The sequence below is a fragment of the Ailuropoda melanoleuca genome, chromosome 2 (assembly GCF_002007445.2).
Source record: "Ailuropoda melanoleuca isolate Jingjing chromosome 2, ASM200744v2, whole genome shotgun sequence".
NCBI classification, from domain to species: Eukaryota; Metazoa; Chordata; class Mammalia; order Carnivora; family Ursidae; genus Ailuropoda; species Ailuropoda melanoleuca.
In genome coordinates this window covers 41,622,672-41,648,382 of record NC_048219.1, presented here as the reverse complement: position 1 = coordinate 41,648,382, position 25,711 = coordinate 41,622,672, and the positions used below count along the sequence as shown (strand labels likewise).

General features: G+C 34.6%; 1 protein-coding gene across 2 annotated transcripts; it reads left to right on the top strand.

The window, feature by feature from the left end:
• The first annotated feature begins 291 nt into the window (after positions 1-291).
• On the top strand, positions 292-21,960 carry DEPDC1 (DEP domain containing 1). 2 transcript variants are annotated; one of them, XM_002924660.4, is made up of 12 exons: positions 292-559; positions 2,639-2,904; positions 6,040-6,196; positions 6,766-6,884; positions 7,292-7,422; positions 8,793-8,840; positions 11,545-11,685; positions 12,972-13,820; positions 14,277-14,449; positions 16,200-16,376; positions 17,727-17,912; positions 18,815-21,959. In XM_002924660.4, the coding sequence occupies exons 1-12, from the start codon at positions 512-514 to the stop codon at positions 18,953-18,955; spliced, it is 2,436 nt and encodes an 811-aa protein (XP_002924706.1). In that variant the 5' UTR covers positions 292-511; the 3' UTR covers positions 18,956-21,959. The 2 variants fall into 2 exon arrangements, with proteins under 2 accessions (XP_002924706.1, XP_034509564.1); XM_034653673.1 differs by lacking the exon at positions 12,972-13,820 and having other exon boundaries at positions 321-559; positions 18,815-21,960.
• The last annotated feature ends 3,751 nt before the right edge of the window (positions 21,961-25,711 follow it).

Genomic DNA, 25,711 nt, shown 5'->3' with positions numbered 1-25,711 from the left:
CCACTGCTGGAGATGCTGTAGGGTCAAGCAGAAAAGGCTTGGGGTTTTGTTTTTCTTTTTCTTTTCAAATTTCAAATTCCCTTAAGCCAAAGGCTGGACTCCAGACCACCCAGTCTGTGGCTAAACTGCCTCACCGGTTCTGAGTGTGGAAACACGACTCCGCCTCGCCAGCGACCGCAAGAGGGAGAAGCAGCTCCAGGGCAGCCGGGTGAGGCCCAGAACCAGTCCCACGGGCCCCGCCCCCGCGCTGACTAGACGGTGGCAGCCGTCGGCCGCTAGTGCCGTAGCCCTGAGAGGCAACACGGCGCAAACCGACTGCGGCGGGTCCTGGCGGCGTGCCACGTGACTTGGAGGCGCGGCCAATCAGCGCAGCTCTCTGCGCTATTCAAATCAGCGGCGCGGCCGACGGTTGTGCCTAGCCACGCCGCGGTCGGGCACCGAGCCCCCGTGCCGCCTAACGCCGCCATGCACTACGCCGGCCGCTGACAGACCTCGGGGCCCGCCGGGCGGAATGGAGAGTCGGACTGTGCCTCCCGGGCCTTATCGGGCCACCAAACTGGTAAGGCAGCGCGAAAGGACTAGACTGGCCAGCCGCAGCGATGGCCGCCACCACCTTTACGTGAGAACGTTCGTAGTTTTGTCTTGGGCAGACAGATGGGTCCCAGAGCCCCTTGCTTTGGGTCGCTGAGAAGGAGAGTGGGGGGAATTAACAGGCACCGCGAAATCCTTGCGGGACATGCCTCTTCCCCTTCTTTGAGGGTCTGGGCTGTGCCTGTGAGCCGTAAGTCCAAAGGGTCGCGTCCCTGGGATGGCGCATCATACTCAAGCCTTTTTTAGGCGACACCTGTGCCTGTAGTTGTCGGCATGCACTAGAAACTCATAGAATATTCCGATTTTAGCCGCTCCCCACGTCTGATTTTCTACCTCCATCAGTGTTCAAGAAGAATTTAGAAAGAGTTCCGTTACTCTGTAGTGTCAGAATGGGGACAGCCCGAATGTGACAGCTTCGTTGGGGCTGTAGAATTTAATGCAGGATCTACTGATTGAAATAGCACTAAGTAACAGCTGCCCATTTCAAAACTAAACCCAGAATAGTCAAGATAGCCAACGGGAACCACTGTTGGTAGTCATTGGATTTGTAATCGTATACAATGTCTTTGTGCATTTAGATTTTCAATCCAAGAGAGTACAGTGCCATTGGGTACGTGACATTAGGAGAGTGACTTAACTAACGTGAGCCTCAGTTTCCACATTGGTAAAGTCGGGCTAACAATGCATGCCCACCTTAAAGGATATTCCAAGAGGATACTGTATGTGAAAGTGTGTTGTGATCTATAGATCCTATGGATAAGTTACAGCTCAATATGTTTCTTGAATAAATAAATGTATGAAATGGAGAGGTGTGGTGGGAAGAAAAGAACAGTTATTGTGTTTTCAACTCTTAAACTTTGTGTTGTGGGTGTTGGGGCCACATTGGTTAGATAAGTGATAGCAGGGCTACTAGTGGCATAGTTGGGGTTACAAATCACATTTCTTGGCTTCTGATAAAGGATTTTTCAGTTAGAGTGGTGTGTTTATTTTACACCACCACCACCACCTTGGAGCTCCAGTGTTACAGCTGCCACAAACCTGAAAGTTTGGGTTATTTGAGGACAATTTGGAAAATATGAGTATCTTTTTAAAACATAGGTACATCAATAGGCAATGGACTTAAAGCTTAGTAAATTTACCCTTCTGTTCTACGTTCACTATTGGAATCTTCACATAAGAAATATATAAGGTATTTCAACATTAATGGTATTTTACCAGGGGCGCCTGGGTGGCTCAGTCGTTAAGCATCTGCATTCGGCTCAGGGCGTGATCCTGGAGTGCTGGGATTGAGCCCCACATGGGGCTCCTCCACTGGAAGCCTGCTTCTTCCTCTCCCACTCCCCCTGCTTGTGTTCCCTCTCTCGCTGGCTGTCTCTCTCTGTGTGTCAAATAAATAAAATCTTTTTAAAAATTAAAAAAAATAAAGGTATTTTACCAGTAAAACTACTGCCTGCCATGATTTTTGTTTGGCCAGTGTAGTAGTTATGAATGCAGGTTTTAGAGTCAATCAAACTGGGTTTGAATGCCTGGATTCATCACTTAGCTGTGTAACCTTGGTCCAAGTATTAAATCGCTCTGTGCTTCATATTCCTTAAGTGAAAATGGGATAATAATAGTACCTATTCATAGAATTGTGAGAATGAAAGTGAAGTAATGAATGTAAAGCCGTGTCTGACACAAATGCTACCAGCATTTTACGAATACTAGTTGAGATTTTAAAAAAAAGGAATAAATGTTTTCTCTATTGAAGACTAAGATGTAGGTTCATTGCAGTTCTTCATTTTTGTAGGTTTCCTAAATAAGCCAACCAGACCATGAAGTGCTTTTAGTGAAAAACTATTACCAAGAAATATTATTACAATTGTAAGATAAAGAGAAATCAGTATAAGATATAAAATTTTCCATAGTAAATAAGATGATTTCTTCATGAATGTTCATGATGTAATCAGATGTGAATAAAATCATTTTCTTTGTCTAATTTGTTTCAGATCAGTAAGATATTTAATTTTTGTTGTTTAATTTTTTTTTAAATATTTTCTTTCTGCAGTGGAATGAAATTACCACATCTTTTCGAGCAGGAATGCCTCTACGAAAACACAGGCAACACTTTAAAAAATATGGCAATTGTTTTACAGCAGAAGAAGCAGTGGATTGGCTTTATGACCTATTAAGAAATAATAACAATTTTGGTCCTGAAGTTACAAGGCAACAGACTCTCCAACTGCTGAGGAAATTTCTTAAGAATCATATAATTGAAGATATCAAAGGCAGATGGGGATCAGAAAATCTTGATGACAACAGTCAGCTATTCAGGTACTGAACAAATAAATAACTGCAAAACTGAATTACTTAACAATAAAATTTAACTCCACTTCTATAATACTTCTACTAAAATTGCAGCTTCTTCAGAAGAAATGTTTTCTTTAGAAAACTTACTGTTCTTAGTATAATTAAAAGCACTTAGAGGTTAAAGTTAATTGCTGCACAATTAAAATTTTAAAATGTTAAATAATATATGTAATAAAATAGGTATTGGGACTAAAGAGTGAGATATTATCACTTCTTCATATTCTGAAAGCTGTAACATTTCAAGAACAGATCATTATTAAACTTTAGTTTCATAGATTGAGGAATTATAAGACAAATTCTCACAGCTTGCCCTCAAGTAACATAATCTTATATAATGTAGGAATTCATGTGATAAAATAAATAATAGCAAACTTTATATAATAAATAACAGAATATACCATAGGTTAAAGAGAATATTTATTAAGGATTTACCGTGTATCAGAAGCCCTGCTTTATGATTTACATGTTTTCTTATTTAATCCCTGGACTAGCTAAGCAGAATACTTATTAGCTCCTTTTTACAGATGAGGAAACTGAGACTGTGCTTCATTTAATCTTGATACATATGTCTGAAATATGTTCTTCTACTTGAAACACTGTAGACATTTGTCAGATTAGTAAATACATTTGTTCTCCTGTCAGTTGTATTGCAGCTTTTTCTGTGGAGCCTTTCTGACTCCCTCAGGCCAACACAATTTTTTCTTTCATGCACACAGGGTTCTGTTTCATATATCATTAAACTAGGTCTTTGGATTCTAATACCCATGCTTTTTTTCTCTACAAAATTAGCACTTTTCAAACGTCTTAGGAGTCTTGCCTCTGTATCAAAGATGATTTACGTTGTACAAGTAAATTGCAATAACAGCATATGAATAGTTCATTTTGTAGAACACTCTACAAATCCTTCCTCTCCTAACTAGAGCTTAGTCACCTTTGTGAGCTCTTTTCCTGTTATTCATCCTTTAGTTGTTACTGGTCCTGGACTTATCTTTACTTCACCTCTCTTTCTAGGCAATCTCTTGCCATGTCTTCACCTATTTTCCTTTTAACTTTCAAACTTATAACCCAAATATATCTCCTGAGCTTTAGACCCATTTTTTGCCCATTAAGCATTTCAGATATAACATACAGAAAAATCAGTGTCATGTCTTAACGTAAATTTTGTCTTCTTGTATCGATACCTAGATGAATGGCACTGTTTCCCTACAGTTGCTTTGGTTCTTTTCCTTTCTTCTCTCCTTTAAATATGACTTAATTAACAAACCATGTCTGTTATACTGCTTCAGGAGTTCTCTATCTGTCCACTTCTCTCTCCACCCTGATAGTTCTTTTTGTTAGATCATTTTTCTCTCTTACCTGGAATTCTGTGTAATTCTTCGACTAGTCTCTCTGCCTCTAGATTTTTATAATGGTAACAAAATTATAAAGTACTTAGAAAGAAACTTTACCAAAAATGTGTAAGACCTTACTGGAAAAAATTATAAAATAGTATTTAAGGTAATAAGTGGAGAAGGATATCCTGTTGATGAATCAAAAGATTTAATATCATAAAAAAGTCACTTTTCCCAAAATCGATATATAAATTTGGTGCATTTTCATTCAAAACCCCATATAATTTTTTTATAGAATGTGACAAACAGATTCTAAAGTTTATTTAGTAATATAAAAGTTCAAGGCAATTTTGAAGTGAACAAGGAGGGGAGAATTGCCCTATATGATATCTGGGCTTAAATTAAAACAATGAAGTACTGAAAACGCAAACCCATACACATAGTTGATTCTTGAATAATGCAGGGGTTAGGGGTACTGACTCCTTGCATGGTCGAAAATCCACATATAATATTGACTCCCCAAAAACTTTACTAATAGCCTACTGTTGACCAGAAGCTTTATCAATAACATACATAATCATTTAACACACGTTTTGTATGTTACATGTATTAAAAAATGTATTCTTACAATAAAGTAAGCTAGAAAAAAAAATGCTATTAAGAAAATCATAAGGAAGAGAACACTTATAATACTGTACTACATTTATAAAAAAATTGTGTATAAGTGTTCAAACCCATGTTCAAGGGTCAACTGTATATGGGAACTTGGTATAAATTATATATGGATTAAATACCTAAATATGAAAATAAAACTCTTAAGAAGGAATATAAAAAAAATTTTTTATGGGGCGCCTGGGTGGCACAGCGGTTAAGCGCCTGCCTTCGGCTCAGGGCGTGATCCCGGCGTTATGGGATCGAGCCCCACATCAGGCTCCTCTGCTATGAGCCTGCTTCTTCCTCTCCCACTCCCCCTGCTTGTGTTCCCTTTCTTGCTGGCTGTCTCTCTCTCTGTCGAATAAATAAAATCTTTAAAAAAAAAAAAAAATTTTTTAGGACTGTGGAATATAAAAGAACTTCTGAGGGCACTATAAACTTATGCATATATTTAATGTAGAATGAGAAAACACCAAATCATATATATTGTTGATGAATATTAAAAGTATAAAAACATGAATGAAAGTATAAAATACTAACTGCGAGTTAATGGCTTCCCTCAGAAAGAGAGAATAAGCAAAGAATTTCTTTGATTTAACAAAAAAATAATAATGAAGTCTTTAGTAAAATGTTAACAATTGCATTGGTTGATGATTACATACATGGTTGTTGTCTATATTATTTTCTGTATCTTTGAAATACTTTTTATTATACTGGAGGGGAGGAAAGCATTATAATCAAAAGGAATAACAGAGACCAAGGTCTAGAAATTAGAACAAGTATAGTCAACAAAGATCAGAAAATATATATAAATGAGATAACTTGTCAAAGAAATGTAGAAAATGGAACTGTTTTCTTCTTCAACAGAATTGATCCCAATAATAACTCTGAATTATCCAGATATAAAGTTAAAATATGTACAGTATACTAAGAAAAGTAGGAAATTATTAAAATATTTTTAAAGGTTTAATGGGAAAATCTCTTTATGTAGAATCTTCATTCCTTGGTAATACAAATAAATTCAGTTCTTTTGTGATTTTTATTTTAGATAAATAGGCATTAAAAATTTGTTTCTGATCTTAAATTACTTAATTGCATATTTTTCTTAAACCAGATTTCCTGCAAATTCTCCGCTTAAAAGTCTTCCACGAAGGCATCCAGAATTGAGAAAAAACAGCATAGAAAACTTTTCCAAAGATAAAGATAGCATTTTTAAATTACGAAATTTATCTCGTAGAACTCCTAAAAAACTTGGATTACATTTCTCTCAGGTAAAACATCCCTTTTACTAATTACTAGTTTAAATATATTTACCATGTACTTAATTATAAAATCATTAAAAGTGTATATATCTTTAATATTTGAAGCCAATATTGAAGTCTCTTAACCTACATTGTATTCTTTTTTTTATAATAATATTTTTTTATTATATTATGTTAGTCACCATACAGTACATCCCTGGTTTTTGATGTAAAGTTCAATGATTCATTAGTTGCGTATAACACCCAGTGCACCATAAAAATATGTGTGTAAATTGTTTTACGGTAGAACAATAGAACCCATAGGAATAGTAATAAAAATGGTAGTGAGACATACTTGAAACAGTATTTGTATAATTTAAGCCTGTTTTGTTTTAAATTGATTTGAAGGTGGTAGGGGCAGCTACAAAACCAAAACGCTCTATTACCATATGTTAACATTATTTCTTTAGGTGAGACTCACCTTATAGCTTGACTGTGGACTGTTTACCAATAAAATTACAAAATATTAGGAATTGTGCCAGTTCAATATTTCCTTAATTTGAGCACAACATATTAAACCAAAGTAATTTTTTTTCCAGGAAAATATAGAGAAAATGAATCATGAAACAATCAGTGAAGATCAAGAAAACTCCATTGATAATAGAGAAAGAAGCCAGAAAGATGTTGAAGAAGTTTGGAGATACATTATTCTGATCTAGTAAGCTAAAACTAAGCTCTAACCAAGTTCCAGAGGTGTTTAGAATGTTAATTTGACATTTTTATCAAGATATACAAATGCAAAAAAAGCTTAGAATTTAACCTGTATGTGTTTCTTAATAAATGCTCTTGCTGTAGTTCTCGTACAGTAGAAATAGAATGTTTTCAGCGTGATTTGTTTTTTCTTTGAATCAAAGTTATACCTATAGTTTGGAGTCTTATATTGGAATCCTTTCAAGGTTACTAAGATACATACATTTGAAAGTGGATACTAAATATAAACCTTATAAGTTTGGTTTCAGAAAAATTTTCTGATGGCTTTGTTTGCCATTAATACTCTTTCATATTTATATCCTATTCCACTTATTTAATGGAGAAAAAAAAGTTTGTATTCTTTCTTCTGTTTAGCCTGCAAACCATTTTAGGTGTGCCATCTCTAGAAGAACTCATAAATCCAAAGCAAGTAGTTCCTCAATACGTAATGTACAACATGACCAATACAAGTAAACATGGAATAGTTATACTACAAGACAAATCAGGTTGGTATCAATAAAAGAAGTTGGAATCTTTTAAACTTGCTACATAGGTTGCAGCAATAGTGGGGGTACAGAGAGACTAAAAATATAGAAAGTAGAATACTTTGAGAGAGCATCAAGGGGAGACTGTTTTATCATAGGTGCTTTAGTAATCATTTTAAGTGACTATTATTCATACTATTATTTTAGCCCTTAAGTGGTATTAATGGATATTTTTTAAGTGGCAGGGTTAGACATCCAAAAGGTATGCAAATATAATTAAAATTATTGATTAACTACATTTTAGTGAGGGCCTACAATGTATCAGGCATTATGCTAAAGATTTAGTGATGAACAAGAAAGAAATGGTCCATGACTTCTGGAGCTTACTTGCATAGTTACAGATAAATTTACACAGGTCAAGACATAAGCAAAACTGAGGTAACATACAATTAAATAAACCCAAACTCTCAAAGCTGATATTTTAAAGATTACTGGCATTGTATTATATATATTTATACAATGTATTGATTTTAGATTTAGATGGAAAAATTAGGGATATAATTCAAGCCAGATGCATTACAAAACTTAACATTTCAAGAAATGTATCAATAAATCTCAAAGTGTTGACTCAATTTTTATAATCAATTGCTGCCTATAGAATTAACTGACATGCATTACTTGAGTTTCTTTCTGTCGGCAAGAACTTTAAGGTTTAAATTGTAGGAGCAAAAAGCAAAAACTTAAGAGTCATGTTGCATATGCTTATGGCTTTGGTCCAGTCCCATCTTTCATTACCTAAAATCACATAGTTAACAGTATTTTCTCTTATTCAAACTTTCTGTTCTTTATAACCATAAACTTTTCAAGTCAAGTGTATGTATGTTTTTTGTGTTGGTGTCAAAAAATTACTAGATTTTATGCAGCATATTTCAGTTAGTGGCAAATGAAAGATTTTAAGTAAGCCTCACTGTGAAAGCACCTTAATATTCAAATATAGCTCATTTCAATCATAGATCTCACTCAAATCAGTAATATTCAAATAGCATAGCTATAAAGAAAACATGGTAGCAGTGGACAAGGATGAACATTAATTTATTTATGAACCCCTCACCAAAATAATTTATCCTCAACTTTGGGATAACTAATTGTTTTATGTATCTGGGAAAGAATCAAACTCAAGATCTCTGTAAGTTTTAAGCTTGTATTTTAAAATATTATTTTGACTTTATGTCTTCTTAAACATATAATAATTTTTAATCCTGGTTATATATGTATATACATACATGCATATGTGTGTGGGTATAATTATATATATAGTAAGTGTAAAGTTTTAATATACTATCATAAAAATTGTGTGATTTACTAAACACTGTAAATATTTTTTTGTATAGATGACCTTCCTCATTGGGTATTATCTGCCATGAAGTGCCTAGCAAATTGTAAGTTAAACAAGCAAAATATGTATGTATATATATGTTTTATATTCATAACATTTAACAAGAACTAAGGAGATTTTTTAAATAATTCATAGAGGTCCTGATAAACTTAGAGTATGCCAGTTTCTCTTGATGTTTAAATGACAATCTAGTAGAACTGATTACATTTCCTTGCATGTGGAATAGAGTCCTTAACTTTTTCTATGCAGATGGTGATTTTACAATTCAATCCCATCATCTATGGTTCAGTTTTCATAAATCATAAAATCATAGACTAGTGGATCTTACGGAATTTTTAGGTATAACCTACATCAGTTGTCTTAGTGAGGCTTCTAGAATACAAATAGCAACCTGTAGGTAACATAGCTCTTACAAGCTGGAAAGATTCAATCAGAAATAAAGTCGCATAAAATCTACTTTAGTCCCCTTGCCATTATACAAGGCTTCAACACTGAGGTGCTTCATAACATGCTTGTACTCCATCAGATATATTAATGGGACTTTTATATTTATGGAAAGAAAAATGATCTTTCACTAATCAGCAAACCATTTTTTAGCATCTTGTTCATCAAGCTTTTTTCATAATGATCAGTGATAATTGATTTTTATAATTTGAGACCTTAGTTCAAGTACAAAACCCTAATTTCTTTATATGCAGAAATATGTGCTTCTAAATCATCAAAAGTTAAATTATATTTTGATAGTTTTGTTACAAAAGGATTTTTCTAGTTCTTATGAAATATTTTATTAATAATGTTCAAGATAGGTATATATTCCCTTGTTGTCCACTGGGTGTCAATATGACAAAATAACAGAATAAATAGCAATAAAGTAAATAATGTAAGTGATAGAAAGATTTTAATTATCAAATTGAGGTAAAGATCTTAATCATTAGCTTGATTTTTGAGTTTCTCTTTCTACCTTCCCCCACCTAACTGCCCTTCCGTCTCATACCTTGGCTTATGGTTAGCAACTCAGATACTTAATTAACACTTTCAGGATTTCTCTGACATCCCATGTTGAGGGATTTTTTTTTCTTTCCTTTATTACCAGTCTATGTTATACCTAAATGGTATCAGAGCTATAATTTACTAGATTCGAGTTTAACAATATCTCTAGCCAAAGGTAGTATTTAGACTTGTAGTTATTATTTAATCCCCTATAGTAATCCTGTGACATACAGGAATCAGTGATTAATATATTATCTCCAGTTTTTTTCTAGAAGAGAAAATGAGGTTTTTGAAAGTCTACTAATAATATAAAGAGCTCTGCATTCAAAGCTAGATCCTCTAACTATAAATTCTGGATTTTAATTCTAGTAAAAGTATTTTCTTAGAAAAATTTATAATGATTATCAAAATTTTTTATTCTACATATTGAGAATATTTCTTATCCTCCTTAAGAAGATGTTTTGCTTGCTGTAAATCCATATTAGCCTTTAAGCTATTAAATGTGTGTGATTTGTTTTCTCTAATCCTTTTTTAGTGCATGTGCTCACATTTATATGACGTACAAAAGTTTGGAGACAGAGAAGTAAAAGAGATTATTTGGGTTTGGGAAGAGAAAGATTTTAACCTGAAAGAATAGTGGGGCACATGGGTGGCTCAGTCAGTTTAATAAGCATCTGCCTTCCGCCTTGGGCTCAGGTCCCCCACGTTGGTCTCCCTGCTCAACGGGGAGCCTGCTTCTCCCTCTGCCTGCTGCTCCCCCTGCTTGTGCTCTCTCTCTCTCTCTGTCAAATAAGAAAATCTTAAAAAAAAAAAAGAATAGCAACTCTCAAACCTTAGTGCATATTACAGTAATTAGGGAAACTAGCCAAAGATTCTGATTCAGTTGATTCATTAGGTGGTTTCATTCAGTTGATTCGACAGGCCTCAGAAGATTCTTATAGTGAAGATTCCCAGATCAGCGTTTGGGAGCTACTAAATTAGTGAGCCAGAAGCAAATATTTCTAAGTCAGTAATTCTTAGCTCATCCTCCATAAATTCTGGTCTGTACAGAGGAACTTATATTTTTAATAGGCACATTGGATGATTCTTATTATGTAGTCCATGAAACATACTTTAAATGTTAGACCTCAAGGTCCTGGATCTAACTCTCACTTAACACTGCTCTAAGTTCTAATTCTAGCTTTGCCACCAATGGATCTTTCATCTTAGGCAAGTTACTCTGAGTTTTTTTTTCATCTGTAACATGAGGTCAGATCTTATTTCTGAGTAAAACACTAATGAACAGGAATGAATCTTTCAAGAACGTTAAACTAATGAAATGGCAATGTAAAGACATTATTTAAATTCAATAAGGGCATGCTTTGTGTTAGGCAAAATTTGTTCATGAAAATGTAAATTTATGAAAGATAATTTAGAAGGATTATTTGCATTATCTAAATATTCTGTTTTATAAAATGAACTGCAATAAAATCTCATTAAATAACTTTAATACTTAAAAATGCATTTCAAATTTTTATAATTTTCAGGTATGTAAATATTAAAACAAAATACTAGTAGTTGCTTGCAGTGATTTCTAATGAAAACATAATGAGAAAGAATGAGATGTGCACAACTCTTTAAATTTTTGGATTGTGACAGAATTTGTTAAGCTTAACTCCTTCATGAAATACAGGTTTTATACTTTTTACAGGTATATTTAAAATTTTTATTTAAAATAAAATATATTTTGTCAATTTTTTTTGCCTCCTGTTTCTTAGGGTCAAGGAGTAATGATATGAATAATCCAACTTATGTTGGATTTGAACGAGATGTATTTAGAACAATAGCAGATTATTTTCTAGATCTCCCTGAACCTCTGCTTACCTTTGAATATTATGAATTATTTGTAAGCATTTTAGGTATGTATGGATTTTTTCTTATTATTTAAGTTTATTTTATTAACATTTTCAAGTCTCCTAACATTTAAAAGATCTAAAGGTGTAGGTAAATATGAAGGTGGCAAGCTATGAATTATTTTAAAATTTGGGAATACTCTAGTTCCTGTTATGTTGTTTTCCAGTAATTCAAATATGTCATTCCAACACCAGTTCTCCACATCAATCATTTCTAACACTGACTACTCAAAGTTAGATTAGACCCCACAAGTTAGGGACAAAATCCTTCAGTCCTGATACTAACCATCCAGAGTTAATGCAAATTCCGCACATTAAGAGCTCAGCTTCATGAGACTGTCCTCCATTCAGCTACCAGGTGTAAATGAGGTCCTCAGACTTACTCATACTTCTCCTCAACTAACTACCAGTTTGGGGGTTCCCACAACCTTTCTTGGGCTTAATAATTGATTATAACTCACAGCACCCTGGAATCTACTTTATTTAATGAGTACCCGTTTTTATAAAGGATGCGAGTCAGGAACAGCCATATGGAAGTATAAGTATACAGGGTAAGATATGGAAGTAAGGGTTGTGCCTAGCTTTCATGCCCTCTCCAGGAATGCCATCCTCCCAACCTGTCCATATGTTCACTGACCCATAAGCTCCCTTAGCCTTGTTACTTCAGAGTTTTAATTGAGGTATATACATAGGTATGATTGATTAAATCATTGGTCATTGGTGATTGCACTCAATTTCAACCCACATCCCCCTCTCCTCTAGGGAGGTCTGAAGTAGGCTGAAAATTCCAACCTTCTTAAGCAAGTCCAACCCTAAGTCACCCCATTAGCATAAACTCAGATATACTCAAACAGGTGCATTATGAATAACAAAAGATACCTGTCACTCTGGAAATCCCAAGCCTCTTAGAAGCACTATACCAGGTATTAGAGACAAAGACCAAATATATGTCTTATTATACTATAGTTGTCTTATAATTTAGAGCTTTCTAATATTCATAGACTGAAACCAATTATTTTTTTAATGTATTTGACTCAATTATAATTTAGACTGTTGAAATAAATTTTAAAGTTATTTATATCACAAGTTGGAAAACCTCTAGTCTTGCACTTTGTAACAATGTTGCATGTGTCCTATTTAAGTGGCTTCTGAATTAAGCAACTGCTATTTGTACTATACTAACAGTATATACTATAGTGATGCTTTATTTTTTTAACTTTACTATTGTTTTTGTTTTATTTTTGCCCACTGTCACACAGTTGCATCTTAATTGTTGTTTCATTTCCTGGTAGTTGTTTGTGGCTACGTCACAGTTTCAGATAGACCCAGTGGGATACATAAAATCCAAGATGATCCACAGTCTTCAAAAATCCTTCGCTTAAACAATTTGAATTCCTTCAAATCAACTGAGTGTCTTCTTCTCAGTCTGCTTCATAAAGACAAAAACAAAGAAGAATCAGATACTACTAAGAGACTGCAGATAAGTGATCAAGGATTTCAAGAAAAATGTGCTAAGAAAATGCAGCTAGTTAATTTGAAAAATAGAAGAGCCAGTGCTAATGACATAATGGGAGGAAGCTGTCATAATTTAATAGGCTTAGGTAGTATGCATGTTCTATCCTCTAACATCAAACCAAGGTGCTATTCTTTAGAAGGAATTATAGACTTACCAGGGAGTTCAAGTAAAGAGGTCTTCAATGTCTTCCATCAATCTGTTCTGAATAAAGAAGGACAAAATAATCAGTTTTTAGAGTCTAAGACCAAACAGGAATCCCTAATGAATCTTCATTCAGAGGAAAGTAATCAAAAGTCACTCTGTGCTGGTTTTAAGAGAACCTCTACTTTGACTGTTCAAGACCAAGAGGAGTTATGTAATGGGAAATGCAAGTCAAAACAGCTTTGTAGATCTCAGAGTTTACTTTTAAGAAGTAGTACAAGAAGGAATAGTTATATCAATATGCCAGTGGCTGAAATTATCATGAAACCAAATCTTGGACAAGGCAGCACAAGTGTGCAAACAGCTATGGAAAGTGAACTTGGAGAGTCTAGTACCACAATCAATAAAAGATTCTGCAAAAGTACAATAGAACTTTCAGAAAATTCTTTACCTCCAGCTTCTTCTGTGTTGACTGGCACACAAAGTAAGGTTGATGCTTTCAATGCATGTAATATTAACTTTTAGTGTTTACTAACTGTGTTTTGTTTACCTGTCTTTTCTTCTCTGAAACTGCTTTATATTTTTCCTCCAAAAGGAAAGGTTTTTATTGTAAAAGACTTTTTCATGGCATAACCAAGATTTATTCTACTTACCTAAAACACTTATTTTCTTTTACCTCATTTTAACTTATTCTGAGTCACTTTATTTGTAGTAGGTTAAGGATATTAATACTAAAATAGGTTATGAAGAAAGTAATGAGAATCTACCATGCTTTTGAGGAATGTGGAAATTTCTATGGACAGTTAAAAGAGATTAGTACTAAAATATTATTTTAGTATTTATATAACTATTCTTTATGTAATTGTATATGCTCATAGTGTGAAAGCAACTAGTGTCATTGATGATTTTTTCGGGGATGGGGTGTAATTTTGCCTTCTAGGTTTGCTGCAACCTCATTTAGAGAGGGTTGCCATCGATGCACTACAGTTATGTTGTTTGTTACTTCCCCCACCAAATCGTAGAAAGCTTCAACTTTTAATGCGCATGATTTCCCGAATGAGTCAAAATGTTGATATGCCCCAACTTCATGATGCAATGGGTACAAGATCACTGGTAAGTTGATTTCTTAAGGAAAGAATAAGCCCTGGTTCATAAACTTTAAAAAAAAAAAAAAAAAAAAAAAGGCAAATCATCCAAAAGTACTACTTGAGTGATATTGTGGTCTCGAAATCCTAGATTCTTGGGATAGAAAGGCTCTTAAAAGTATCTTTCCTAGTAGCAGAATATTGGTGCATTAATCCTTTGTGCCCAGTATGATAAACTTCCATATCCTGATCTTTATGTTGTCTGAGCACTTTGCCTTTTCCCTCCTACCACATCATAGTGATTGACCTGGATTATCAGACCATACTCCATTGCCTTGTGCCAATTCTGTTCGGTGGGGAAGAAAGAGGAGCTATAGGCACAGTTAAAACCATAAGGACACTGTAACTTTGTAAGGGACAGAATTAATAGAAATATTGTGGTTGAGTGGGAAAGTTGTATTTGATGAAATACATGAATTAGGATACATATCATTGTGGGCAAGAAATTGGGACAAATTACTGTGAAGCAGTCTCAGACTCCATAAAAAGAAGAGGGTGGAAGCATTTTATGCAGATATTGATTGGAAATGAACTCTTAAAATAGTATCTAATCTCTCTCTCTTGCTCTCTCTTTTCAAGAGCTGCCACTTCCTCAGTGCAGCTTCAGATGATTTTCTTATAACAAGGAATCTGGAGCTGAGCTCTGTTCTTCCACTCATTAAGGACAGTTCTTTAGCAATGATAGACCCAATCTGAAGAGGAAGAATTATTCTTGAGTAATTGTGACACCATTAAAAAGCATAGGGAAGTTTGTAGAGGAATATATTTTGAGAAACATGAGTAGAAAGGAAATGAATTCAGTTTTATAGTTTTTGAGTTTGAGTTTATAGGACATCCAAGTGGAATTTATCCAACAGACTATTAGAAACATGAGCCTGGTGAAGAAAGATTAGGGCAGAAGGCAGATTATTTGGAGAGGTAGTAGTTGGAGCTTTGAGAATAAATGAGCTCTGCAAAGCTAAGAAGAATAAAAAGCCGAGGACTGAGTCTTGGAAGGCAAGAGGAAAACATGTCTGACATGTAGGAATAAAACCAAAAATATTTCAATTCAATAAATATGTTCCTTGTCTATTATGTGCTAAATATTTAAAATAGAATTCTGATAACTAATTATTTTAGAATGAAGTGTGTTTGTGTGTCTTATATTTAGTGGGTAATATGGATATGAATGAGAGTAAATGAGTTTTGAAGCACAAAATTTATTCCAGGATTTGAAGACTCCTTATGATGGAATTGAAAAATGTATGTATTAATTGTCTTTAAAGACTGACAGAATAAAGATTAAAAGCTGTTTTCCAGAATTTCAAAAGCTAAATGGTACCAGCCTCATAACCACTAATGTTTACATGTTATGAGTTCTCCTAGTTTATGTTTTATGGGGTTAATTTAATGTAATAAGTCATTGTTCTTTGATGTTCTTTAAGTGGCTTATCTCTATACTAATGGAACCCATTGTGTTTACCAATAAAATTGTGACAGAATTAAAGAAAAAGCTAAGCCCTTTATAATCCTTTGGAATTATATTAAGGAAATAGTAAGTACTTTAAAAAGAATAACATATTCTTACCTTTCGAATGTAATTAATTGTCCTCATTTTTAAGCTGAAGTCTGCTTATCACTTTATCTCAGTACTTCAGCATGATACCCAGAAATTACTGATACTCTTATTTATATAAAACCTTAGGTTTTTAAATTCACATCTTTTAATATGTTTCTAGATGATACACACTTTTTCTCGGTGTGTGCTATGCTGTGCTGAAGAAGTGGATCTTGATGAGCTTCTTGCTGCAAGATTAGTTTCTTTCTTAATGGATCATCACCAGGAAATTCTTCAAGTACCCTCTTACTTACAGACTGCAGTGGATAAACATCTTGACTACTTAAAAAAGGGCTATGTATGTATTGTAAATCTTAAAATTCTCTGCATTAGTCAGTTCCAAGTGGCAAATTCATCTCAAACTAGCCTAATTAAAAAGAAAGACTTTATTAGCTCATATAAATAACCTCTAAAAGTCAGGAATATAGAGAGAATCTGGGGACTCAAATAGCAATAAAACTGTTTCTATCTCTTCATCCTTTATTTCCATTTTGGTCCTATATTTAACAAATGGCTCCTTCACATGATTAGGAGGCATATAGCTGATTAAAGCTCCTAAGTCATAGACTTTCATTTTTAGTGCAAAGGAAAAAAAGAACTACCCCTTTACCTATCGATTTGAAAAGTTCTTCACATGGACTCTGATTGGCCCAGTCTATGCTAAATACACATCCTTTAGGTGGTTGAGGGTGAGTGCACTGGAGACAGGGCCATACTCTGGCTCTACACAGATTAGAGGAGAATCTGCTCTTCAAAAAAAGTGAGGACAGGGGTACCTGGGTGGCTCAGTCAGTTAGGCACCTACCTCTTAATTTTGGCTCAGGTTATGATCTCAGGGTCGATAGATCGAGTCCCCCATCAGGCTCCACACTCAGTGCAGTCTGCTTGTCCCATTTCCTCCGCTTCTCGCACTCTCTCTCTTTCTCAAATATATAAATAAATAAAATCTTTAAAAGGGGGGTTGGTGAAGATAGTGGAGCTGGAATGGGAAGCAACTATTACAAGAAGGAGGAAAGGAATACTGAGTAACCAAAAACAAGATATCTGTTATATTCAATATTTGGCTGCCCAGCACATGTATTTCACTGATAAAATTTCTTCCCATATATATGCCATTCTAATATTGCCCTGGCTTATCATAATTATCCTTACAGTTTCCTTCTGTTGTCAGCAGATGATACAGTATCTGCTCATGCTCCTACACCACAAAAACAGTAGATGAATACTATTACTATGTCAGAACATTAATGTTTTAAACTGAATTAAAACATCACTTTGATTTTTATTGTTTTGTAGTTAAAAGAATAAAATACATGGTTAAGGGCAATAATGATGATGGATGACTTTAATACTTATTCTGTGCTAAGCACTTTATATACATTATCTCATGTAATCCCCATTTTACAGATGAGGAAACAGATCAAGAGAAGTAAAATAACTTGCTGAAGGCTACAAAGCTAGTAGATTGTGGGTCTGGGATTTAGATTCTGGGATTTATCGCTACTCTACTGCATAAACACAGTTTTCTTAAAGTATTAAATGATTGATGGCAAATTAGTAGATACTAAATCCCATCAAAAGAACCCTTAGTAAATAGGAACATGAACAAAATTAATAGACTTGGACTATATCATTTTGTTCACAACAGATTAAAAATCCTGGAGATGGACTGATTGTTCCTTTGCCAACGTATTCATACTGTAAGCAAATTAGTGCTCAGGAGTTTGATGAACAAAAAGTCTCTACCTCACAAGCTGCAATTGCAGAACTTTTAGAGAATATTATTAAAAACAAGAGTTTGCCTCTAAAGGAGAAAAGGAAAAAACTAAAACAGGTAAGAGAATGAACAAGTTCTCAATCATGCAATATTTTTCAATATGCTGTTGCTGATTATTATTTAATAACATTTAGAATCTAATTTCTCATTTTAATATTTTGGATTTTAGATACTATATTATAGGCTATGTATATAGCCTACATTCCTGGCTTTACTCTTTATCCTGAAATTTAAATAATAAAAATAATAATAATAACAGATATTCTTTCTTTACTTCTTATGATTATAGTTTAGATTACCCTAGGAAAACAATAATAATACTTTGATTATAATACATAACTTTTACTAACTCATTAATTACCATTTAGAATTTTTATCTCCATCAAAATCCAGTAGCAACATAATTCTGACAAGTTTAATTCCAGGTCTGAGATACTCAAATATGAAATATACTAGATCATTATGACCCTCATAGGTGTTACAAATGGAAAAGAAGAAGATCTGGAATTTAGGAGAAGAATACATCAGCAGAGAATCCTAGAATATTAATGTTAACTTGTATCTAAGAAATCTTACATTAGGGGCGCCTGGGTATCGCGGTCGTTAAGCGTCTGCCTTCGGCTCAGGGCGTGATCCCGGCGTTATGGGATCGAGCCCCACATCAGGCTCCTCTGCTGGGAGCCTGCTTCTTCCTCTCGCACTCCCCTGCTGTGTTCCCTCTCTCGCTGGCTGTCTCTCTGTCACATAAATAAATAAAATCTTTAAAAAAAAAAAAGAAATCTTACATTATACCTTTCATATATGAGAAAGCAAAGGAAAGGCAAGGATAAATTGAAAGGATCCTCACTCCTGAAATACATGTTTGAGAAAGGCACTGAATTCTTATAAAATGTTGAACACTGGGTTCAGCTACGATAATAAATATAAAATACCCTCTAATTTCTCACCATGTTTTTAAGTTTCAGAAGGAATATCCCTTGATATATCAGAAAAGATTTCCAACCACGGAAAGTGAAGCAGTACTTTTTGGTGACAAACCTACAATCAAACAACCAATGCTAATTTTAAAAAAACCAAAGTTTCGTAGTCTAAGATACTAACTGAATTAGAAATTACAATGTAACACCTGTGGAACTTTGGTAAATGAAGCCGTATCTAAGAATCTAACTTCTAAAAAAGTCTATGTATTAATAAGGTTTTTCTAAATAAAACACATATGTAAAGAGATACCAAAGTAATTTTTTATCAGTGTAAGACTGCTAAGAAACTAATAAGTCTCAATTGAGAGGAAATAACAAAAGTACCAGATACTTCAACCAGAAACAATCTTTTTTTTTTTTAACATGACACCTGCAAACGCTATTATGGTGTGTGCTAAAATTTTACTTACTTGAATTTTGAAAACTGGTATGTTTATCACAATTAAGCTGTAATTCTGTTTTAAAAGAAATTAACTTTATCTGTACATGTGCTTATGAATATTAGCTAAAGTACTAGTTGTTTAGGGGTACTCTTATTTTTAAGTATAAGAATGTGAAGAATATTGGAAAACTCAGTGAATTCTCTGCTAAATGTTGCACTGTTTTGTATATTTTTTCTACTTTTGATCTATTTATATATGTATGTGTTTTTAAAATATGTACATGTAAGTCTTCAGTTTGCTTTAAACATTTATTGTCACTGCTTCAATCGTTCAATTTTTCAATAAATATCTTTTGCATTCTTATGTTCATGTATATACTAGAAGATAGTGGTGTAAAAGAAGTATAAGGCAATCATGCATTCATTCAAAAGATTTATTTAGCAACTACTAAGTGCCTTTTACTATTCCAGATATGGAGAGACAATGATGAATAAAATAGAAAATCTCTTCCTTTATTTATTTTCTAATAAAGGGAGATACACCTATCAGATACTTAAAATAACAGTATATCCCCTGATAATCAAGTCATGGGGCATCCTTCAGCTGAAGACTGACCTCCTTAGTTATGCAAGAGTTCTCTAAGCTAGTGTTCAAACTGTTGCATATTAGAATCACCTGGAAAGTTTTAAAATAATACATGTTCAAGCCCTACCTTATATCAATAGGGATCAGTATTTTTCAAACTCTCAAGGCAATTCCAATATTCAACCAACTTTAAGAATCAGTCCCTAAACCCTTTTTATAAGTATTTAAGTAAATGCCAAGCTGGTGGCACACACATTATTACTTCATTGGAAGAAAATGCAAATTATAAATGCTTCTCATCTTAATACAAGGTCATTCATATTTATGCTTTACTAAGTACAAACTTGAAGCAGTTTTTCTTCCATATTTTACTCCAAAATTGTTTCATATCTATTCTTTATGTGTAAAGATAAATACATAATGTCTGAGATGTAATAGACACTTATTATTCAATAACTTGATTTCTCAATGTAATGTACTATAAAATGACAACGTTTCATTTGAAATTACTATTTTTTATTAAAAACCTGGACAGAAAATGATAACTGTATCTTTTACCCTTAGCTATAAAATTATAAGACCAAATTAGATCTTTTCCCAAGGTTTCTGTATGCTAAAACTTTTCCTCTTTAAAGATGTCTAGTAGGGGCTCCTGTGTTTTCTCAATCAGTTAAGGGTCCAACTCTTGATTTTGACTCAGGTCATGATTTCAGGGCTGTGAGATCTACACCCACTTCAGGCTCTGCAATGGGTGTGAGGCCTGCTTGAGATGCTCTCTCTGCATCTCCCTCTGCTCCTCCACTGCCTTGCACTGTCCTCTCTCTCTCAAATAAATAAATAAGATCTTTTTTAAAAAGATGTGTAATAATGTGAATTCTGTTACATATTGAGATACAAATTATTGTGGGTTTTGTAACGATTTTGTTTTTGTATTTTTTGATATTAAGTATGTAAATATTATAAAGACATAGTAAACTTTCATCTGCAGTAGTGTGCATGCAATTGAGATTACAAAATTGTAACAATTTAATAACATGAATTGTGAAGTCAGGTTTGAATTTTACTGTGTTATTTACTATGTAACCTCAGACAAATTACTTAACTGTTCTAAGTTCTACTTTCCTTATCTATGCAATAAAGATTGTAATAGTATCTCTCTTTTAGGATTGTTGTGAGAATTAAATAGGATAATGCATGTAAGTGTTTAGCACAGTGTCTAGTCTAAAAACAGCACTCTATAAATACTAACAATTATTATTAGAATTACCTCGAATTATAGCACTACAAGAGATCTTAGCAAAAACATAGTCCTGTGTCTTCTCAGTTTCTTTAGGCAGGTATGAACCAAACAACTATTGATTCTTATTAAACTGCTGCTTAGTGATGAGATGAAAGTTCTGATTGTACACACTGGTTGAAAAATTTTAACCTAGTATGAAGGTTAAATTTGATGAAGTGTGAATATCTTCAGAAGCAATATTCTTGAGTATATAAAAACATGGACAGCAGTACACAGTAGAGGGCTTAGCCTTCTGCTAGAGCATGGACAGATTGTATACTTTCGATACTGTCGGAAAAAAGAGTATTTAAGTTCAAATATAGATAGGTCGATTGGTTGATTTGATGTTGATGGCTTATAGAAATTCTCTTCTAAATGCTTTTAGTTTCTTAGGAAATAAAAAAGTCAACTGCAAAGAGTAAAGCAGGATGGGGATGATGATACAGAGGTTATACCAAATCAAATGATGTCTGGTTATTTTATTAGCAGTAGCTTCTGCTAATGGTTGTGTTATAATGATCCACTCTGCCCACATATTGTCCAGACAGTTATGTAACATTCAGAAGTGGAAAGTATATGACATTTCCTACTGACTACATTCTGTCCTTGGGAAACTTAAACTCTGAGTTTCTTCATCTATAAAGTTTGAATAATAACGTACACCTAACCAAGCAGCTTTGGTAATCAAAACAGGCAGTATATTTAAATCTTGAACTGAGCCAAGCCCATGTTCAATTTCTCAGTCCTTTCCTCTTTCCTTATATTGAGCTTAACAAGATCTCTGCTAATTAAAACTCCTTTCCCACCAAATCTCTGCCTTTGCATTTCACAATATGTTTCTATTCTATCAATGGTAATAATTTTGACCTCATATTTAATGGAATTAAAGGTAGTTTGGAATTTTGTATCCTAGCAATCTGTTCCTCTCCAATGGATATGCCACCCTTTGATTCTGAAGATAGAAAATGTGTGTGTGTGTGTGTGTGTGTGTGTGTGTGTGTGTGTGTGTGTGTTATTGAAGCCTTTTAAGGACAGAAAATTAAGGATTGCTAGTTTTAATATTAAACTCTAAATCAAAAGAAATAAAGTCAGTTTCACTATAATAAACTTAACACCTCTGAATATAATCAAGTGTAATAACAAAGAATCTTTTATTACTCAAAATTAGCTTTTTTATTAACTCAGAATCTTATTTTCTAAGAACTGGGGGGGGGGGCGGGGAATGTACAGATTACCTGTTATCTCCTGAAAACTTCAGAATGTGCACTGAGGAAATGCAGAATTTATGAGACAAGTGGAAGTAGTGATGATTTTTCCTCATTATAAAAACAACTTTTGAAAAAAAAATTTGTATCAATGTGTGGGTTCACATATACTAGTTGATCTCTGAATTGTCCTTTCTTCCATAAGCAACTAAAAAATCAAAGTATATGAAACAGTTGTTTCTAGACATTGGACTGTAGGTAATATGGGACTATGATAACAGAAGAGGAAAACAAAGGTGATGAGCCTTATGATTGCCCCTAGATTACCACCTGGAGGCAGTTGCCAGGCCACAGTGAAGGGAGGGGGAACCAAAATAAAGCCCAGTGTCTCACTACATTTAGTAACTAGAGAGTTCAGGATGACTGAGGAAGCTGCAAAACAACAACAAAAAGCTCGAGAGATCTGTAGAGGAGTCTAAAGGACTTGTTGAGTATAACTGGCATGGTGAAGGGTAGAAGTTGGTTGAGTGCTATTCAAAAAGGCCAACAAAAGAATAACAGGAGGGGCAGCTGGGTGGGGCAGTCAGTTAAGCCTCTGACTCCTGGTTTCATCTCAGGTCTTGATCACAGTGTCCTGAGGTTGAGCCCCATGTCAGCTCTGCACTCAGCAAGGAGTCTGCTTGAGAGTCCCTCTGCCTTTCCTACTCTTGTTCTTTCTCTCTCTCACAAATGAATAAGTAAATAAATCTTTTAAAAAAAGAAGAAAAAGGAGAAGGAGAACTGGACAACAATCCCTGGAACTCACTGAGCTGGGAACAGTTTATGTTACCACCAGCAAGAATAGAGCTTCTAATACATGAGGCATTGGGTAGCATCTTCAGAAGAGTTGTGCTTTACTAGTGGGGCCAAATTAGCCCTAAATTAAAACTGCTATGGATTCACCTTAATAAATCTTAAAAATTCCTCAAAATGTTCAAATTGATCAAGTAACTCCTGTGTGCCAGAACAACGTTCCATACTTTTTTTTTTTCATGTTTTTAAGAAAAATTTTTACTAGTTTCAAAGGTAGAATATAGTAATTCATCAGTTGCATATAACACCCAGTGCTCATTCCATCAAGTGCCCTCCATCTCCATAATGCCCATCACCCAATGATCCCTTCCCCCCACCCACCTCTTCTCCAGCAACCCTTAGTTTGTTTCCTTGAGTTCAGTGTCTCTTACGGTTTGCCTCCTCAATCTTCATCTTATTTTTCCTTCCCTTTCCCTAAATTTATCTGTTTTGTTTCCTAAATTACACATGAGTGAAATCATGGTATTTGTCCTTCTGACTGACTTATTTTGCTTAGCATACTACTCTCTAGTTCTATCCACATCATTGCAAATGGCAAGATTTCATTCTTTTTGATGGCTGAGTAGCATTCCATTATATGTACCACTTCTTCCGTATCTGTCCATCTCTTGATGGACATCTGGGCTCTTTCCATAGTTTGGCTTTTATAGACATTGTTGTTTTAAACATTGGGAGGTGGGACCCCTGGGTGGCTCAGTTGGTTAGGCATCTGCCTTCAGCTTAGGTCATGATCTCAGAGTCCTGGGATTGAGTCCCACATTGGGCTCCTTGCTCAGTGGGGAGCCTGCTTCTCCCTCCGCCTGCTGCTTCACCTGCTTGTGCTCTCTAGCTCAATTTCCCTCTCTCTGACAATATAAATAAATAAAAAATAAATAAAACATCAGGGTACCTGTGCCCCTTTGAATCACTATGTTCATATCCTTTGGATAAATACCTAAGGATACAATTGTTGGGTCATAGTGTAGTTTTATTTTTAACTTTTTGAGGAACCTCCATACTGTTTTCCTCAGTGGCTACACCAGGATGCATTTCCACCAACAGTGTAAGGGGGCAAGATTTCTCCAAATCTTCTCCAACATCTGTTGTTTCCTGATTTGTTCATTTTAGCCATTCTGACTGGTGTGAGGTGGTATCTCATTATGGTTTTAATTTGTATTTCCCTGATGCCATGATGTTGAACATTTTGTCATGTGTCTGTTGACCATTTGGATGTCTTCTTGGGAGAAATACCTGTCCATGTCTTCTGCCCATTTCTTGATTGAATTATTTTTTCTTTGGGTGTTGAGTTTGATAAGTTCTTTATGGATTTTGGATACTAGCCCTTTATCTGATAAGACATTCACAAGTAAATGTCTTTTCCCATTCCACAAGTTGCCTTTTAGTTTTGTTGACTGTTTCCTTTGCTGTGCAAAAGCTTTTAATCTTGAGGAGGTCCCGATAGTTCATTTTTGCTTTTGTTTCTCTTGCTTTGGAGACATGCCTAGCAAGAAGTTGCTGTGGCCGCAGTCATAGAGGTTCCCCTCTGTGTCTCTTCTAGGATTTTGATGGATTCCTGTCTCACATTTAGGTCTTTCATCCATTTTGAGTTTATTTTTGTGTATGGCATAAGAAAGTGGTCCAGTTTCATTGTTCTACATGTCCAATTTTTCCAATACCATTTGTTGAAGAGACTGTCTTTTTTCCATTGGATAGTTATTCCTGACTTGTCAAAGATGAGCTGACCATAGAATTAAGGGTCCATTTCTGGGTTCTCGATTCTGTTCCATTGATCTATGTGTCTGTTTTTGTGCCAGTACCATAATGTCTTGATGATTACAGCTTTGTAATACAGCTTGAAGTCTGGAATTGTGATGCCTCCAGCTTTGGTTTTCTTTTTCAACCTTCCTATTCAGAGTCTTTTCTGGTTCCATACAAATGTTAGGACTGTTTGTTCCAGTTCTGTGAATAATGCTGATGGTATTTTGATAGGGATTGCCCTGAATGTGTAGATTGCTTTGAGTAGCATAGACATTTTAACAATATTTGTTCTTCCAATCCATGGTTATGAAATGTTTTTCCATTTCTTTGTGTCTTCCTCAATTTCTTTCGTAAGTGTTGTTCATTTTCTGAGTACAGATCCTTTACCTCTTTGGTTAGGTTTATTCCTAGGTATCTTATGGTTTGGGGTGCAATTGTAAATGGAATCGATTCCTTGAATTTTCTTACTTCTGCCTCATTGTTAGTGTATAGAAATGCAACTGACTTCTGTGCATTGATTTTATATTCTGCCACTTTGCTTAATTCCTATATCAGTTCTAGCAATTTTTTGGTGGAATCTTTTGGGTTTTCCACATAGAGTATCATGTCATCTGTGAAGAGTGAAAGTCTGACTTCTTTGCCAATTTGGATGCCTTTTATTACTTATTGTTGTCTAATAGCTGAGGCTAGGACTTCCAGTACTATGTTGAACAACAGTGGTGAAAGTTGGACATCTCTGCCGTGTCCCTGACCTAAGGGGAAAGCTCTCTATTTTTCCCCAATGAGGATAATATTCGCTGTGGGGTTTTCGTATATACCTTTTATGATATTGAGG

What these genes read in the sequence shown, in the direction of transcription:
- DEPDC1 (XM_002924660.4), top strand. Translation starts at nt 512, where the DNA reads ATGGAGAGTCGGACTGTGCCTCCCGGGCCTTATCGGGCCACCAAACTG. An exon ending in ACTACTTAAAAAAGGGCTAT is followed by an intron (nt 16,377 to 17,726) that starts GTATGTATTGTA and finishes TGTTCACAACAG; the next exon opens with ATTAAAAATCCTGGAGATGG. An exon ending in AAAGGAAAAAACTAAAACAG is followed by an intron (nt 17,913 to 18,814) that starts GTAAGAGAATGA and finishes CATGTTTTTAAG; the next exon opens with TTTCAGAAGGAATATCCCTT.